Here is a 19,453-nt window from a genome sequence, read left to right as displayed (position 1 = left end):
ATAATTAAAAAATCCTTCATTAACCTTAAGTTAGATTTAAAATAAAATGCAGTGTAAAGGGGCAAAAGCACGACACATATTTAGTTGTGCGAGATGAGAAATTAATCGAGTCTTAGCCTTAAAGGTATGGACTCTATTAGGTTGCTATTGCCGTTTGGCTTACTGTCCTCTTTCCTCTTTCCTCTTTCCTCTGTCCTCTGTCCTCTGTCCTCTCCCTTGACATGCTGCACTACCTACTTTTCACATGGTTAGATCTCACACAGGAATTCATTACCGGTATGTTAAAATGTCCTTCAGCACAGTCTATTAACAGTGCTGCTTGAGCTGAGGGAAAACAGAGAAAGTCACAGCTAAACGTGTAAAGAATCACTTGTGCGTGTGTGTGTTACAGAGTGCACAGGGGGTCGGATGGTGTGAGCAGGGATAGAGGTTGAAATGGAACCAGGGGGGTTGGTCCTCTGATGTCACAGGGGAGATTATTTTAACAGGACCCACCCACTTGGACCTTGGCGGTTGATGGCTTCCGTAGCTCGACCGGGCTGACAGAGGCACACTTTGTATGAGCGCCTCATAAACCACGGCAGAGTCCTGACTCACCACAATGCTTCTGTTCATGGCTGTGTTTGTCTTACAATTTTGTTAGGTGAGTGAGATCATCAGTCCCAGGTCGTTATGACCGGCGAGTTCTCCTAGTCGAGTGCCATGAGTCAACAAGCTGAATTCGTCACACCCCTTATTCGGCAGCAGTAGTGAGTTGTATGGAAATAAATTTGCCCCTGTAGCTGAAGCCTGACGTTGACAAATTTGAGAACGTGCAGTTGTGTAGTTTCGCAAAAGCTCAATTTCGTGGTTCCATCAAATACAGTAGAGCACAGTGAACATGGACCTGAAATGCAGCCAAAGATTTGATGGAAATATTTTCACTGGCAACCGCACAAGAGTGAACAGACGGTTCAGACGGTTAAGACGAATTGATGGAGAGTTTCTGAAGTATAAATCAGGACTTTTTTTTTCCACAACCAATTTGATTGGATTGGAAGCTAAACTCCTATAACCTGATCCTTTTTACTCTTTCTTTTCTCTCGTCAGTCTGTCTGCGTCTTTTTGTATCTACAAATGTCATAAGCCCTGCAACAATCCCTCTCATTTCCTTTCTTTAGTCGTCCATCCATCCAAAGAAACAGGCTCTTTTCATTCATTTTGTGTGGAAACACAGCCTTCAAAAACCCCGCTCATTAACGGCCTAAACCCAGACAACACTGAGGCCTTCACATCCTTCCTTTTCCCTCCCTTTTCTCACAGGTCCATTTTCCTTTAGATGCTGAAATTACATTACACTGCCATTCTCCTTTCACGGGGAAAGGTCATAATTTCTCGCTGCTGCCGCCACCCCTTGTCTGTTGTGTAAGTGAGAGTTTTACAGAGAGAGAACCTGACAAGTTTTAATTATTGCCAGAGTGGTGGACACCCGCTGCGGCTCCACAAGCCCATTTTCTTTGTATTGTCGTGCTTCACTCTGGCTAGCATTGGAATGACTCAGATGCAGAAGTAGATGGGGATTTGAAAGGGGGCTAAAACGATGCTATGTATGCTTTTACACTGACATAGTCCTGGTCTGAGAAAGGGCTCCATTAAGCCTGTAAAAGTGTGTCCCTGGGGACTTCTGAGAAGTCAGTGGGGAAGGAGGGGCTCCTTATAAAGCAGTGCTGTCAAGGTATGTAGAGTTGTGGCTCTGCTCTCTGCTGTTTAACAGTGCTGGAGTTAGCAGTATTTTTTTACTGCTGCGTACAAAGTCTGGTCTGTAAACAGGAACACTTCCTTTTAAGAGCAGCTCGCGTGCTGTAATTAGTGTGGAAACTTCAATTGTTGAAAAGACGCTTATCCAATGTTCGTAGGAGTGTAGGTGGCTGGTCATTCACATTTACATTGATCTGAATTTACACACAGTTGATTAGCAAACGTAAACTGAATGCGCAATGTTTACAACTAATAGTTAGAATTGAACGACACACTCTACAGTATGGTAGCCACTGGCCACAAGAATGATCTGGCAACCTTGTCTACTATGCACCATGACTATTAATGTGTACATAGATTGTGTTCAGTGAAAGCATTTAATTATGTTCATTCAAAGCAGGAAGGTCAGATGGAAGTGGGCAGGGTGAATGGTGGGCAGGCATAAAGCCAAGGATTTATGGTTTTGTGTAGGTACATCATTTAAATCTGAAGAAACTTGAATTTCACGCCCCATCTTGTAAGTCAATTCACTACTGACTTTTTCCAAAAATGTCTGGCCTTCACCAGGAGGAGGTGTGATCACTTTAAAAGGTTTTCACTTTGGCCACAATGTTACTTAAACAATGCCACATACTGTTTGCTGATTACTTAAGCATGCTCGTTACAGGCAGAAAGGACTTAGAGTGGTCATCGAGACTGGAAAAGTGCTATATTAATACAGAACCTTTAGTTAGGCAGCCAGTGGCTAGGACTCACGTCAAATTAGTACAAATGGTAGGTTGACATCATTGCACGCAGTGAGAAAAGCCCTGTTTTCTCCAACAACAACAAGCAAGGGTTTGTCCTGCATAGAGAGTTACGAGTAAAGTTTTGAAATTCAATATTCCAGTACAGTGGAAATCGCCTACATTAGTAGTGATGTCCCAGGTCAAAGTCGTCACTATATACGATTGAACAGTGTAATCGGTAATCCCATGTGTAAACTGGGAGGGGATGGGATGTATTGGTTTCATTTTTTCAAAGTGAAACCAGCACACATGCTCATCAAGGTAATAACCAAGTTGCCACATGTCAAATACAATTACACCCTAAAAAGCTCTCCAATCTATCTATGGCTAACAACACCCTATCCTTTATGTAATTATATCCAGAAGGCCTGTTGTAGCCGACACAGCCCTGCAAAGGAAACAAATGACCAACATAACCACTATTTATAGTCAAGCTAACCGTGGTTTAACCATGGGTTATGCCAGTAGGTGGTTTGTTTGGATTCCAGGCCGTGTTTCCATGGAGAAACACACAGTTGGTATCTTTTCTTCTGTATAACATCAACAAGGAACTTTTAAAGAAGACCTCTATTATTTAGTATTGTGCGTTACTCTGTTTCCATTCACACTAACATCACTCAGTCTAATCTAGATAAAATATAAATTGTCCACCTCTTAAATCATCTAAACGGCAAGATATGTGATTTAAGTATTTTCTTCAGTGAGACGTGCAGATACAGAAGTGAAACTCAGCATCCTAAAGGCTGGTCTGACCAGCGCAGCTTCACACACACTAAATATAAGATTGAGGTGACTCTGACTCATCGGCACAGGCGAGTCACAGGACACAAAGTCAAATGAATGTCTCCAATCTTCCTGCACTTGTGGTCAGTGCGTCTCTCTTCCCCATAGCATTTCCGGACATGTGTTGCTAGATTGAGACCTAAAGAGGGTGGAGAAGAGGAGGAGGAGGAGGAAAGGGAAAGAAAGACAACAGGGTAATTCATTCTGTAGTCGATGAAAGAGAGGAAGACTCCGTTTCCTCAAAGCGTTATAAATACAAGCACAGTCAGTCATCAAATTATAGCCATCTGCACTGGCCCGAGACCAGGGTTCTGCCTGACGCACAATAAAGCAGTGTGAGGAGGGGTGTGGTAGCTTCAGGGGATCGGAGACTGCCCTCTTAGATGGCTAAACCTCCACACACAGACTGACACCAACTATGGCAGCAGCTTCACAGCTCGAGATTACGCTCTTAGGAAGCACGCATGATTCTTTACAGATAATGACGCCGTGTCAGCAGAATCACCTCAGCTAGATCCCATCTGCACCGCATCACAAGTCCCTGAGAGATGAAGAACACAGCTAAGTGTAACGTTGGAGCAGAAAAACATGAGGCTTTTGATTCACAGCCCTGTTTTCAAAAGACCCTCATGACTGTTTTTCTTTCATCCAGTACTTATGATTCCATCTTTGCATACACCTGTAAGACAGTGTGAACACAGGAGCCATTTAAGTGAATGTGCAGACACAAGATGAGTGTCACAGAGCAGCAGCAGCATATTGAAAATGTGCTTTTTCAAACACGAAGCCTTTTCGATTCTATTCAGAGCTTTACACAGCTTAGCCGGGGAACTAATGAATTCCAGGTCCAGGTACACTGTCGAGCAAAGCCATTGTGTATATCATTAGAAGATGTGCTCCCTTTTCCTAAAGGCAACAGCATCGAGCTGAATTTGAACCAGAAAATCCCTGGGCAGAATTGTCTTGGCATCGCTCTCTCCTTCAGCTTTTTATCCCCTTGCTCAGTGAACAATCCAACAAAAGCTCAGGTTTAAGAACAATGGAGCTCACTGCGATTTTCTTTGTTAATGCAATTGCCTGTAAGAAAAGATTCTGTTCCCCTATTTTTCAGTCTCAGCCCGAAGGCCGCGAAGCAATTAGCATTAGTCTTTGCTTTGAAATATCTTCCCAGAGATGGTGCCATTACAGCCCCATGCACAGTCACCAGCAGCGCAGAACAGTAGCCTCTGAAAAGTGAATGATGTGCAACCGTGATCATTTAGTTGGACCCAGTATAATACAAGTAATATATACACGTTCTGCTTCATTCTCAATTTGATTTAACAAGAAGCATCTTATTGCAACTTTTCTCTCAGTTAATTTGTTCCCTGTGATATTTATTTCTGCGAGCCACCAACATGGTGTTTCTGTGGCTGCAGTTTATAAACAAATGTCTGTGTATGTCTGGCCCCGTGCTGCGGCCGTTCATCACGGACTTTGTTCATAACAGAGAGGCCCTGAAACCAAAAGCCTCACAGCCTCTATGCCTCATAGTGAAATCACAAATGCACAGGCGCCATGATAAAAGCCCTGCGTTCATCCTTGCTGACATCAAAATGATTGTCTTTGTCCACATTTCTCGTGCTTGTTGAAGATCTGCGATGGAAGGGTTGGCATACAGGACGAGAAACCACAGGACAAATGTACCCTTCAGTGTTTTGACGTTGGCAGCGGGGCATTAATGCAGATGCAACACAGACACACTCTGCCCTTTGAAGCCTCACACACACACGCACCCATTTGCTCTCACATCCACACCTTTCGGACAGACTCTCGAGAAGATGCTTTTTCCATTTATAGCTACTCGTTCATGGGAAAGTGGTCCCAAACTTTTGAACCTCTGTATGAATGTGAACATTTATTATCTTATGTTCTCCTCCTCTATTTTCTGACTCATGACTGAGAGGTTATTTTTGAGAGATTTATGCCGAGTGGCATCAAGCTGCCATGCTGGGCAACTGGACGCTGGTGTTGATTTTAAGGGAATATTTTGGCCTTCATGAACTCATAGGAATGTTCTAGGTTTGACACAGCAGTGTCTCTCTCTGCGCCGTTATTTTCAAATATTACAGAATGCCTTCTTTGCTGCTTTAAAATGGGTTTCTGTGTCTTGAACTAAGGGTGAGTGGGTGACTGATGGAAAGCCCCCTTTCTATATCTCTTGGATAGGGCTGTGGAAAACCCAAGCTGAGGAAAGAGGGTCTTGGAAGTGGTCCAGTTTAATCTGGGAGCATGTGCACTTGGAAAAAAATGACTTCCTGTGGTTCACATTTTGTCTAGGGTGCCTGACAGCACAGTCCGAGGCAGGTGGCTGAATTTGCATATCGTTGGAAATTAGACAGCTCAAGCCTGGGAAATCCTGCACCCCCAAGTCTCTATATGCCCGGAAAACGTCTGCAGGGGTAATGACTGATGTCTCAGAGAGAGAATCCCTTTGCGGCCAGGGGAGCTCCACTTTAACCAGAGGCAGCTGGAAGACACCTGATAATACAGACATGAGTCCTGAGCAAGTTGTACTGTAATGACACTCATCTCATTTGTTTCTCAAACCTCCATGTTAGATTTCAAGGAGTTGCCAGTCAGCAGTTGTATAATGAGTTTATATTGTGCACAGGTGTCTTTAGGTGTTGTCCACATGTAGAAAGCTGAATGGAGGACATTTTCAAATCACTAAATGTTTGTGCAATAGTGCCTTTGATATCTAAATGGCCTAAAAAAAAAGGCAAAAGTGTGTTTGTGTGTGTGTGTTTTGCATTGTGTAAGATATTGTGAAAATCACAGATTTTTGCTGTTTTGATGTGGTAAAAGCATTGACTTCTGGGAAACCATGATATCTATTTCTGATCAACTTTTTTCACTCTTTACAGAGTCCTATTTTGGGGCCAGCCACTGCAGTTTACAAGTCATCCAAGATGTCTCCACTTTCCAACTGTCAATGCATATTAAGACAAGTCGGAGGAGTGGGCTACTGCTCCTGGCGGCAGGGATGGAAGACTACCTATTTGTTGAGCTTCAAAACGGGAAAATACAGGTGAGATGTGAACAAACGGCTGTGGATTCTGTAATGTAGTCGGGACGGTCCCTAAAACAAAAAATATGTGACTTAGATTTTAGCTCAACTGGTGGAGAGAGTTTCGCAATGTCATGATTAGGGTTTTATTGTTCAACGCTGGTCTCAAGAGAAACTAACTGAAGACAAAGAGACTTGATTATTCCAAGAATAAAAGTAAAGGAGACTCATTATGCTTTTTTAGTTTTTATCTTTCCCCTTGTGTGTTAAATAGGTAGAACCGACTGGTCGATAGTCCGCCCGATTCTTTCACATGACATCGCAATGCACCTCATTTGCATCATGCATGCCCAGAAGCCTTCAGGCTCCCTAACAAAGCCAGATAAAGTGAGCGCATATTCCATTATTTCCACAAACCTGGAAGCAGTCGACCAATCACAGAGTGGGAGAGCTGGCCAATCAGAAGGGACTGGTCTTTATTGGTAGGGAGCTTTGAAGAGACCGATGGCTGAAAAGAGGCGATGCAGAAGCGATGTGAACATTAGAGCATGTAAGCCTTTTCAAGTGATAAACCAGACTTAAATTATGAACCTGCATTTGAGCCGAACATGTCTCCTTTAAATAGAAGCTAAGAAGTGTTCACTAACTTTGACAATAGGAGGTAAGACAGCATGCTCTTTTGTGCTAAACAGCTGTTTTAAAAAAAACAAGTTATAGCCCGTATGGTGTTAGTTTACATAAAGATGTTTTCTTCCTCCTGTCCCTTCATCTGCTTTTCTCTGCAGAATATTTCCCCTTTCCCTATTACTGACTATGTACTGATTGTTTCATGGGAGTGATTAATATTCGATGTTATTGATGCGTGCTCTCCCTCCTGCATGTTGCATGTGGAGAACCAGGTGTCTTCCTCACTGGACTCCTACAATGCACAAGCTTCATCTCCATTTTCTTGCAGCTGTAGGTTTTATAGTTCCCAATTATTCCAGCCTTCATCCCATCAGAGAGTATGTTTTTACACTAATTTACTGCAGCCTCCGGGCCCTTATGGGGCCCTGTGGTACATCATTACGTATTGACCCAGTGGCTGGGCATGGAGCGATTATGGATTACTGAAGTAGATGTGTATTTAAGTCGCATATTAAATTGTCCTTTTTTCCTTTCCATAAGGCACGGATGAACTCGGGCTCTGGTGAGGTGCCACTGTCCTCATCCCAAGGAGTACAGCTGAACAACCTCCTGGACCACAAAATCGCACTGACCCTGCAAGATGGCAAACTCACCATGATAATTGATGATCTCTATCCAACATATGTTCCTGTGAACGACGATGGAGAACTGCTAAATATTGACATGGGCCTTTGGCTTGGAGGCACTGGAGACCTGGATGCTCCCTACCTCACCAATGCCATTCCCCCTTTCCGGGGATGCATGACTGAGGTTAAATTTGAGTCTCATCAGTTTGATATTCTCAGCACAGCCTTTAAACAATGCCACGACACAAAGGAGTCCTGCAGCAGTGAGTTTGAGGCTGGTGATGGCGAGGCAACAAGTTTCAGCACTCCTGATTCCTTTGTTTCTTTCCCCACCTGGAGTGGGGCTACTGGCGCTCCAAGGGTCTTGGAGTTCCTCATGAAAACCACCATTGAGGATGCGTTACTTGTTTTCCACCCTGGCAGAGACTCAGACTTCATTGCTATATCTGTGATGAAAGGTTATCTCAAAGGTGTCCTGGACCTCGGCAGTGGCATGAAGGTACTGGAGAATACCGAGGTGCAGCTGGATGATGACCAGTGGCACAGAGTTAAGGTTCAGATCAGTCAGGATTTTTTTGTTATTAATGTAGATAGCCAGCCTTCCTCCCTCCCACTTGACTCATCAGAACAACTGGACTTAGCAGGAAACCTGTATTTAGGAGGAATCCAGGGGAAAATGAAGGAAGTCTTTCGTGAAAGTGGGTCCTTGAACAGGGCAGAAGAGGAAATGACAGTTGAGTCCTTCATTGGTTGTTTGGGCGAAATCAAAGTAAATCAGAAGGATCGAAGCCTACAAGATGCTTTGGTGACGAAAGATGTTCACGTTAAATGTGAAGGAGACGACTACGACTACTCAAGTTATTATGATGTAGACGCAACTACAACTCCCCCTGTCCGCATCCGATATGTCGACATGGACGAAACTGAACAACACTGCTACCCAACTGATGAAACCCCAGAGATATTCAGAAATGTGACCAAACTTCTTGATGTCACACCATTGCTTGTTCCTGAAGGTGGAGAAGTTTTTCTTGATATCAACAACCTAAGCCCCACATTTGACCTCAGTGTTGCAGGGATGCGTCAGTCAGACATTATCTTTACCCTCCAAAATGATCAATGGTACGGCCTGGTTGATATGGACCTCAATACAAAACACACGCAAAAGTTCACTCTACTGGATGTTGTTAATAAGAAAATTAAGTACATGCATGATGGAAATGATAGGCATGCAGATCAAATCCAAATAGAGGTGGTTACTCACAGTGATGGTTATCTTCCAGAATGTCTAAAAACTCCCCGAGATTATGTCCTCCAAGTTGAGATACTTCCTGTCAATGATATACCACAACTTAGTGGAGGAGAAATCACAATCACTGAAAATGGCAGGACTCGTCTGAGCCCTAGCCTTATCAGAATTGTGGATTCTGACACCCGGTGTGACCAATTAGTAGTAACTATAACCTCAGAGCCGTCCATGGAGGTTGGTTACCTTGAAAATGGTCAAAGGCCAGGAAGAAGCATCTCAGAATTCACATGCAGAGAATTGAAAGATGGACATATTTATTTTGTACATAGAGGGGGTAGTTCTGCTGGAATAACATTGGAAGTATCTGATGGACAGTCAGTAAGCCAGTCAACTACTTTAAAGTTGTCTGTAACACAGCCACATATGACTATTGTCACCAACACTGGCCTTCTCTTGCCTCAAGGAAGCAACTCGTCTATAGGTATCGAAACTCTGGCTGTTATCGCTCATCCTCGTAACGGAGATATCATGTATAACATTACACAACCTCTTCTATTTGGAGAACTACACATTATGACAAGTGATGGACTGTACAAGCAGGTTACAGCTTTCCGTCAGTCTGATCTGGATCAAAACCGCATAAGGTACGTCAGCACAGACTCAAGTGACCAGGAGGATATTGTTGTGGAGCGAATTCAGTTCGACACCCACTTGGGGCAGTTCTCCCTCTGGAACAACACCTTCTTAGTAAAGATCATGCCTGCGCAAGTTAAAGTTTCTGTCCTGGTTCCCTTGGAAATGGAGGCTGGTGAGGAGCAAACAATTGGCCTCACAGAGCTTCAGGCTGAAGTGAAAGAGAAAAACCCAGATCCACAAACTGTGAAATACATCCTTGTCAAGCCCCCAACACTAGGAAGTCTCCTGATGTCAGATAAAGAGCTAGCTGAGGGTGATATGTTCACCCAGAAGGACATTATGGACAATACTATTAGCTACAGGGTCCGAGTGCAAAGAGCTGCAGATAGTATTGACCAATTTCAGTTTAGAGTTTTGGTTGAGGACCAATATTCTCCTCTGTACACCTTCCCAATAAATATCCTTGCCAATGCAGATGCCCCTGTTCTGACCAATGAGATGCTAGTTGTCTTGCAGGGTGCTGAGGAAACTCTCAACAAAAACTATCTTTGGATGCAGTCACAGACCTCGACGGATTTTGTTTACCGCGTCTTACAAGGGCCAAAGAATGGACGACTGATAAGGGACTCCCCTGAAGACCAGCCTAGATTTGAGGGGGCAATCAGAGTTTTCAGTAATGAAGACCTAAAACTTGACAGGCTTATTTACAAACACGATGGCTCCAGGACAAGCAGTGATGAGTTCCATTTCTCAGCATTTGATCAAGGAGCAGAAAATTCTGAAAATCAGGAGGCAGTCAGTGGTGTTTTCAGATTATCAATTCAGACCAAGAACGAGCACGTTCCTGTGAGGGTCGTTGATAAAGTCTTAAACGTGGTCCGCTATGGTCAGCATCTGCTAACAACAGATGTGATCCAGTTCAAGGACGAGGACTCAGGTTTCAATGACACCCAAATTGTCTACGCTCGTGAGGGAATCCTCTCAGGCAATATCGTTTCAGCGTCCAACCCATCACAGCCTCTTTTCCGTTTCACCCAAGCTGATCTGCGAGACAAAAAGATTCTTTTCATCCACCGTGGAGCCGATCGGGAACGCTTCTCACTCCAGGTGTCAGACGGCTACCACAAGACCACTGCGCTCCTCGAGATCGAGGCTGGTGAGGCCTACCTACGAGTTGTGAACAACGCAATCATAGTCATCGACCATGGAAGCACAAAGACACTTAACACCTCGCTGCTGAGCGCTGACACCAACGTGGACATCAGAGATGACAGCGAGATGAAGTTCCAGATTACTTCCCCACCAAGTGATGGCAAGATTATTGTGAGTGGGATTGAGGCTTCTACGTTCTCCCAGGAGGACCTCAAAAAAGGAGTTGTGTCATATGAGCATAATTATGAGAGTCGGAGGTCCAAGGACTCTTTCAGCTTTAGGGTCCAAGCCCATGGTCACTCTGAAGACGGTACCTTCAGGATTAAAATATTCAAGCAAGGCTACCGCTCTGAGCCTGAGGTGATAACTAATGAGGTCATCATTTCCTATGAGGGAGAGCACACCATCATCAACCCGGATCATCTCAAGGTAATGTTCACTGACTGAGATTACAGTATATTGAGCATGACTGATTTTTCGCAACGTGTTTCAATGGACACAGTGAAGGAGAGATAGGAAACAGGGTCAGAGAATAAGGGACAGACTCAGAATAAATGGTTTGCCGGTTCGACTCCCGATTCTTCATGCAACAATACACCATTTGTTTCAATACAGTTTGGTAATAATAACGCTGTAGAACGTCATGTTTGTCTTTTTTATGTTCATTGTTTCTTATATAAAAAAGAGCATTCACATGACGTGGGACCCTGTCTCTAAACTACATCATAAACACATGAAAGCCGGGCTAAATAGGAGTATGCAGTTGCTGCTTTTGATCTAGTTTATGTACTAAATTACAGTCTATTAAGTGTGGAAAACAGTGCACTGAGCATCCCCTGAGGAGCTTCCTGAAGCCCGCTGTAATTTATAAGATGAGTCTGTCTGCACTTCATTTTCAAAGCAATTAATGGGGTTTAAATTGTCGGCCCAATCATTAGACATCCCCTGTATGTAACTTGACTTTGAAAATAATGAGGAACATTCCTGAAAGTAAATAATTTCCTTCACCCTAACTTGAATTTCACAACAGTGCGCACGTCTTAAATCTGCAGCATTGACTGGAGAATAATGTAGACACCTGGTGCACATACAGTATTATTGAAATATGTATTCAACGAAGCCTTGGCAGAATGGCCTTTACAAGAAGTAAAATATTTATTTGGCTTCTATGAGCTTTCCCAGTGTGTGTCCTTACTATAAAATGGAAAGTAGTACATTTGTCTGAACCACTGTCAAACACAAGCATTATTGCTAAACACTCCAAGGCCCCAGGCTCCCCAACATTTATTAAAATATCTCCAAGGTGGGGGGACTTCAAATCTGCCTGTGTGTGAATCTGTAACATCTGTACTGTCTAACAACGTCCAAACTCCATATTAGCCTATATATTATACTAAAGTAGGAAGTTTACACTGTGTGTTCATGTTAACTATATGCTATTATGGCATACAGCAAGTGAATGTAGTGCACCGATATTCATGTTCCATATTTAAAAACTTATTTTGGTCTCAACTGCTCACCTGTAAATTGCATTTCCATGATAAATCTGACATGAACAGACAGACAGAAATATAGAGACCTATCAAAATATCCCAAATCGCCTCGATGTTAGTTCCACACACACACACGCACACACACACAGGTAAAAACAATACCAGCTGCTGTCACAGCCAGTACACAATACACAAGGCACCTAAATCCATGTAAGCCAATTTCAAAAGAAAACTGCTTTTCGAAAAGTGTATCAGTCGATTCGTTTGGCCAACTGTCTTCAGAGAAGTTGCACAACCCTCTGCTATTTTTGTTAGCTGAACGTATCATCTCCAATTTCGGTGAGTTTTCAGTGAGACTGATTGATTTGCCGTTCTGATTATGACTTCCTCTCAACTTCTTAGGCTAAACGAACAATTTAAAAATCCATGAAAATGATTCCCTTCACAAAGCTGTAAACCAGGGCTGTTTTCTCAGGAAGAGTTGTTAACGAACAACAGTAAATGTGTGTTTGCTGAGGAACTGTTATTTAATGAAGAAATGGTTTGTCGTAAAACACGTTTCAACATTGTATGCTACTCTAGATGGGGTTATTAACTCCGGTATCTGCTAGTTTATCATTCTATATTAAACAGTTATGTATGTCGATTTTAACCATTTTGTTTCACTTGTGTGCACTTGTTTCTTGTAGGTGGAGCAAGCAGATATTCTCCCAACAGAAATGGTGTTCACCATTAAAGAACTTCCACGGTTCGGTCATGTGGTCAAGCTGACAAACAGTTCAGACAGCGCGGCCTCGCCTGTCCTCAACTACATCCACACCTTCAGTCAAGAGGACATTGATCAGGGACGCATTCTCTATGTGTCTGCGTCCATTCAGGTTCACTGCCATTTCATTTATTCTCTTGCATTAAATCAAATGTGGCAGCCTGGTCTCTTTTTATTCACGCTGAGAATAAAATCTGACTAAAGCACAACCTCCGCCTCTGATGGGTTTGAGGCACAAGGTTTATTTTTAGTATATCAATAACTTATTTGAACATCCTTTTCTTTCAGGGCAATGACGCCTTCACAGTGGACGTCAGCAACGGTTTCACCACAGTGGAGGACTTACAGATCTCTGTGAACATCGTCCCCCGGCTCATCCCCATCCAGACCTTCAACTTCACTGTGAAGGAAGGCCTCAGCAGGGTCATTAATGCAGAGATCATAAACATCTCTCATCCCTTCTACAGCTCAGAAAACATAGATTTTGTGGTGGAAGAGCCGCCACAGCACGGGGACATCCGCTACCTTGATGGAGACGAGCTCTCTTACTTCACATGGGAGGAGGTATGTTGTTTCATTAAGGAAGGAATAAAGATATTACAAATTCACTTATATGGTGGAAAACAGAACAATCCCATCTTCCTGCTTAAATTTTGAATAACAATCAGGTGAAGTTTTATTGCTCAATAATATGATGCTTTACTGCGGTTTTTGGTATGATTAGCAACAAATTAAAATGACTTGCCGAGTGTAGCGTAGGAACTGATTTAAATATCAACTACATCATTATGGCTGAGTCTTGGTGAATCCATTTCAGGTGTCACTACAACAGTGATGCTGCTATCGTAGGCCGCTTTGCTCACGTTGCAGGGGGCGGGGTCTGCTGTAACCAGCCTGGTCCGATAGCGCCAATGAACCAATTCACCTCTTGTTAATGATAACTTAAAAAAATATAACAATCAATGCGAACATGTAAAACAGTGCATTGAAAAAATGTAGTGGAGTAGAAAGTGCAGATATTTGCTGAAGGGAAGTAAATATACTTAGCTACATCTCAGGACTTATATTTCAGCATTAGTGGAGCAAACAACAAGTAACTAACAACGTGACACTGTCATGTTATAACTGTGGAAGTTGATATGAAGGACACGTGAGCAAATCATTGGCTAATTACACTTCCAGCAGATACATAGCGAGAAGTGAAGTGAAGTCTTCACTCTGTTGATGAAACATTTCACTAAATGCCGCACTAGAGAAGTTCTACAGAGCTGGTTGATAATAACGATGTGTGGGTTTGTCACATGTTCTATTATTGATGTGAAAATATTGATTATAGCCACTTTAAGGATTATGTTTTTCCCTTTGGTTTACGTCTCTGTCTTCAAAGTTCCCCTCAAAATTGTGTCTTTTGGTTTTGCTATGCCTGCAATTATCAGATTCACTGGATGCTGAGAGAAATAAAACTATAAAAACGTTTTACCAGCAAACAGTTGGTTGGACCAAATTGTTAGTGAAAGGAATGTGAACCACATGAATCGTCAAAGCCACGAAAACATTGGATTCTCTATCCCACATTTTAAGGCTTAGATGCATTTAAATTATTTTCAAGGATATTACCATACCCGTCCCTCAAATTTCTTCTGATTCATGTTTTTTTTAACACCCTGGGACAAAAACTTTCCCAGAAGACCCCAAATCTCATGTATCTATATTTTATCCCATTTAAGTAATCTAGGAAGTGTAGCATCTTCCTCTCATGACCAGATCATGGTGGTTCTTCCACAGCAACGGCGTCACTATGGAACTTTCCCCAGTCACTGCTCAGTGCTGTTTTGGATTTGTTGTGTTGCAGAGAGGGGAGGGAGGATGTGGGCGCTGCTGCAGCACAGTTATCTGCTCTCCCTCCATGTGGTTCAGAGGCCCCAGCTTTAGGAAAATATTAAAAATGCATGAGTAGTTACCAGTGGAAAAACCTCATGCATTCTGAGTGGACCACATAGTTTAGAGGAGCACACACGTCTGGACCCATATCACATAGCTCCTGCATCGACACTGGTCGGCCGCTACTCCTGTCTACTTTGCTGAACCATTGTGGAAAAACTGACGATGCCTCTGGAGCGCCCCAAGCCAAAATAAACTGGCCCAGTATATTCCTATAATAATGTGTAAGTGCACACAAACCTCCTGCGCATTGCCGCTGCCAGACGCACTCAAACTTTTGCTCAGAGATCCCAATGTACAACTTGAATCTGTCTAGAAGCTATATAGAGGGATAACGTTGGTAGTGGAAAGGCATAGATCCACATTATGATCCTCCATCATGCAAATGCCAGAGAAAAAAGATTGCTGGTTCAAAACATTGTCAGCTCTTGTACCACACCAAAGATTAAAGCTGAGTATATGTTTACCGTTCCTTTCCTTGCAAACGGTGGGGCGTGTCAGAAATGACGGAATTTCCGCTGGTGTGTGGTGATGCCTCATTCAACAATATCTTCTTAAAGAGATAATTCACAGGAAAATGAAAATTCAGTCATTATCCACTCACCACTTTGCCGATGGATTTGTAGCCAAATCTAATACAATTGAAGGAAATGGTGACCGATTCTACAAATGCGGAAAAAAAAGACAATCAATTTCAACTCGAAACGAGGTCATTGATCACCGGTTACTTCAATTGTATTGGATTTGAATGCAAAGCTGTTTAGTCCTGAAACTCCTTAGTTTTTTGGGGGGACTCAAACACGTCACCAACCCTTCATCAGCATAGTGGTGAGTAAACAATGAGTGAATTTGCATTTGTGGATGAACAATCCATTTCAATTTTTTCTCAAATTTGTTTTTAAGAAAGTTCCTGAGAAGACTCTGTCAAATTCATGTGTTCTTAACGTAAGGTTGTACAGATTAAACCATGGAACATTGGTGTACAGCCTGTAAAACCAAACCCGTAAAAAATATTATGAATGATAAAATATCTAGCTGATTTACAACTTTATTATTAAAAAAACAACAGATTATTCAACCCAACCATATCAGAAGTCAAGTGACGGTAAGAGTGCTCTTTGATGTGCATAGATACATATGGCAAATCCCAAGTAAGAAAACATTGATGAATGTCAGAATTGTCGTAAAAACTGCGTAGGTAGGTTTTAAGAAGAACTTCCCAATGCCCAATCCATCAGGCATATCCAGAGATTAATGCTCAAGCTCCAGTCGGCCCAGCAAGATAAAGTTAGGAGTGTGAGCACATATCTGTATCGCAGTATTTTTTCTCTTATACGTTTAATGCTATTGTAAGATCCATTTGGAGAGTTCCCCCCCCCCCCCCCCCCCCCCACACACACACACACACACACACACACACACACCTGCCCCTGAGAACTAGACTGACTAGTCATTTTGTGAGTGGGTTTGTACAGTAAATTATACCGTGACTCATGCATGAACATTTACACGTTTGTAAAGTGACTCTATTGGACGTGTGGCCCAGATGTGCCACATCATTATTGAATCTGTGTCGCGCAGTGTGCAGCGTTTTTCCCTCACCACAATGCTGACTCTGAATTACGCTTTAAACGATTGCATTACGTACACGTTCAGAAACATATGTTGCGCTGAGTGGGATCCAACTTGGAGAAATACAGGAAATCTGACACAATTTGCTCTAATGCACCTTTACTTTCATCAGGTTCACTTCTCCATCAGGTCTCCATTAGTTCTTCCATCTGTGGAAACCTATTAAAGTCCACACAGACGCCTTTTCTTGAGCACAAAGCACCAAATGTGAGCAAAGTGAACAAACTTCTGTGGTTTGTTCCTCTAATTTCCCCCAAAATACAGTCGGTAAAGCATCAATCATGATTTCATATTAATCACCAATGAAAGTATAAATAAATCAGGCAGCTGGTATCAAATATCGACGCACACATCAGTCTTTCTCTGAAAAAATCTGAAGGCCACATGTCCAACAACCACCCACTGTTTATTGTCCCATCGAGCAGACTGATTGTCTCCCTGACTTTCCTCGATCAGTAATGATGAAGGGGCCTGTTATTCCACAATGATGCCCATCATATGGGATCAATTTGGCACTTCCTCTTCTCTGAAGCAGGTCCTCTCGTCCCAGCAGACTTCCTTCTACAAGTTTCCAACTGTCCTTTGTGCAAAGAAGTGCCCTGACTCTGTAAATTTGTCAAAAGGTATCAGGCGAAAAGGAAAGGTAGACAGATTATGAGATCCAGATAAGCCCGCAGCACAGAGTAACAAGAACACAGGGTGCTGCTGGGCACTGAGTTTCTGTCTGCAGACAGTCCACAGTGTCGGCTTGTCCTGTGGCCACAGGTGCTGTTTTCCATCTAGCTCACTCGACACTGGGTGACTGATTCTATTGTGCATCTGGTTCCCCTCAAGGGTTCGTCCCACAGGGGAGAATCTCCTGGTTCCTGTGCTGCTGGCAGACGTTAAGACCTGATTACAGGCTGGACTTCCAACTTCACTTACAAAGAAAACAACAGATACAGTGTGCGAACCACAGACAGCATAAAATGGAGACCAGCTGATGTTTTTCGGACATGCTTTAAAAAAAATAAACAATCAAAGGATAAGTTTGACTCAGGAAATACACAGAAGCCTCACTTCAAACTCAAAGACTTTCTGCTATGAATTTGAGATCTTCAAGCCAAAGTGGCGATAACAAGGTTCCCATCTCTACAGATATTTTTGGGGCCTTTTTACCTTTATTGATAGGACAGTGTAAGTATGAAATGGGGAGAGAGAGCGAGGAAGACAAATGCAGCAAGTGACCAGGTTAGATGTTGTGTGCTTAGTTTAAATCTAAGTAAGAAATCAAAGTAAATTTCACCCATACATTTTTGCTGAGGTTACTCTTCCTGGAAAGTAAAAAAATGCCTTTAGAACACAGAAAGTGGCTGTACATTGTTCCAAAACATAGATTTTTTTTTAATATTTGTGGTTATAAATTTTTAATTAAAACCAGCATTAATATATTTCATCGCAGAAGAGACATGTAATAGTTCCCACATCAGCTCTGGAAGGAAACCTTGTCTTTAATTCTAGTTTCACCTTCTTTCTTGTTGCAGGATGTGTGTTCTGTGGATGGAGGTGTTGAGAGACACAGACTCTGTCACTGTAAAATGCTTTATTCCCTCTTTGAGGCTCACTCCGCCTTTCCCTATGCTGTGATGTTTCCTGCCGGTGGAGTCTGCTTCCACACTGAGTGACAACTGGATCCTCTTTGTCTCCTCCAGGTGAAACTTGGACACATCTACTACATGCATGACAGCACCGAGAGCACAGAGGACAGTTTTACACTCTCTGCCTCCATTTATGAGATTGAGCGCCGCAGCCTCCCTGTCACCATCTCAGTGACTGTCATACCAGTCAACGACGAGCCGCCAAAGCTGACGCGGAACACCGGCCTGGAGGTAATGTATCGCTGTTTGGGAATGTGTTGGCTGTTACTTTGAGCCCTCCCTGAAGGAAAATGTTAATGCAGGAATAAAGTTTCTACCTATAAAATATAAAGCTAGTTTAATACTTGTTTTCTTCCTTTAGTTGATTTCAGCTGATGAGACTTTATGTTGACTACATGTGTTGTTTAGTGTGAAGGAGGAAGGACAAAGTTTTGTGTGTTCTGCTTCTAATTACTGAGGATTTTATACTATAAAGATGATGTGTTTGGAGAAAACAACTTGCTTCCCTACAGCAACATTCCACTTTCAGCATGTATAGTTTTTTCTTCTATTACTGTTCACATATGCGCTCCGTGTCCTGCTGGAAAACAGAGCGAGTTGGACCGGCTGTAGACATTCTAACCTGCTGCAGACTTTGCATGACCAGTCTGATTCCAGAGACACAGAATATGAAAGAACCTCAGATCAAAAACTGCCTCTAGATCAAGACTGAAGCTTTAGTTTAAAGAGTATAAACAGCTTTGGTCTTGATTTGGTTAGATTTTTCTTTACAAAAAACAAATGGGAGTTTCATTATGCTTAGCTGCTGATTTGAATCCCATGAGACGTGAAGAGAAAAGACCCTCTGAGACCCTCTGGAATATTTTAGATTAGACTTTCAGGGGGTGAAACGTTGCCATCTTGATACCAGCCTGAGCTTCTCTGGGATCGTAGTTTAAAGAATTAAAGAAATCTGAACTTTGGATGAACTCTTGAGTTTACTGATAGCTCTTCACATCCATACTGGATAGTTTTCATCCACAGTTGCAGCCCACTGTCGAGAATCCAATACGCTGTGAGTATTAAATTCACTCCATGCGGTGAGCGTGATAAACGCAGAGAATTCCTTTTACTCGGAAGCTGAAGGATACTGACCCCACGGATGATGGCGCATGCTGCATCAGCACAGCAGTGGCCTTCACAGCTCTTTTTTTTTGTTTTTATAAAGAGCCATAAAATACTTGTGAATTAGCATATTCTCAACACGTCAGCTCCAAAAAGTGGAAAGTAAATCGTGTGAGTCACATAGGTAGAAGAAGGCAGAGATTCACTACTGTACCATGCATCATTAGGCAGAA

General features: G+C 42.7%; 1 protein-coding gene across 1 annotated transcript in view; it reads left to right on the top strand.

Annotated features, from left to right (window-relative positions):
• cspg4 (chondroitin sulfate proteoglycan 4) overlaps positions 1–19,453 on the top strand; it is a 66,787-nt gene that overhangs the window by 29,844 nt on the left and 17,490 nt on the right. The window contains exons 2-6 of the mRNA XM_053427820.1: positions 6,215–6,378; positions 7,525–11,076; positions 12,830–13,018; positions 13,195–13,470; positions 18,171–18,347. Coding sequence (XP_053283795.1) covers positions 6,215–6,378; positions 7,525–11,076; positions 12,830–13,018; positions 13,195–13,470; positions 18,171–18,347 — 4,358 coding nt within the window. The remainder of the gene's footprint in view (positions 1–6,214; positions 6,379–7,524; positions 11,077–12,829; positions 13,019–13,194; positions 13,471–18,170; positions 18,348–19,453) is intronic.

This window comes from Pleuronectes platessa, chromosome 7, assembly GCF_947347685.1.
Source record: "Pleuronectes platessa chromosome 7, fPlePla1.1, whole genome shotgun sequence".
NCBI lineage: Eukaryota > Metazoa > Chordata > Actinopteri > Pleuronectiformes > Pleuronectidae > Pleuronectes > Pleuronectes platessa.
Note: the sequence above shows the minus strand (reverse complement) of the source record. Positions and strands in the feature narration are given on the sequence as shown.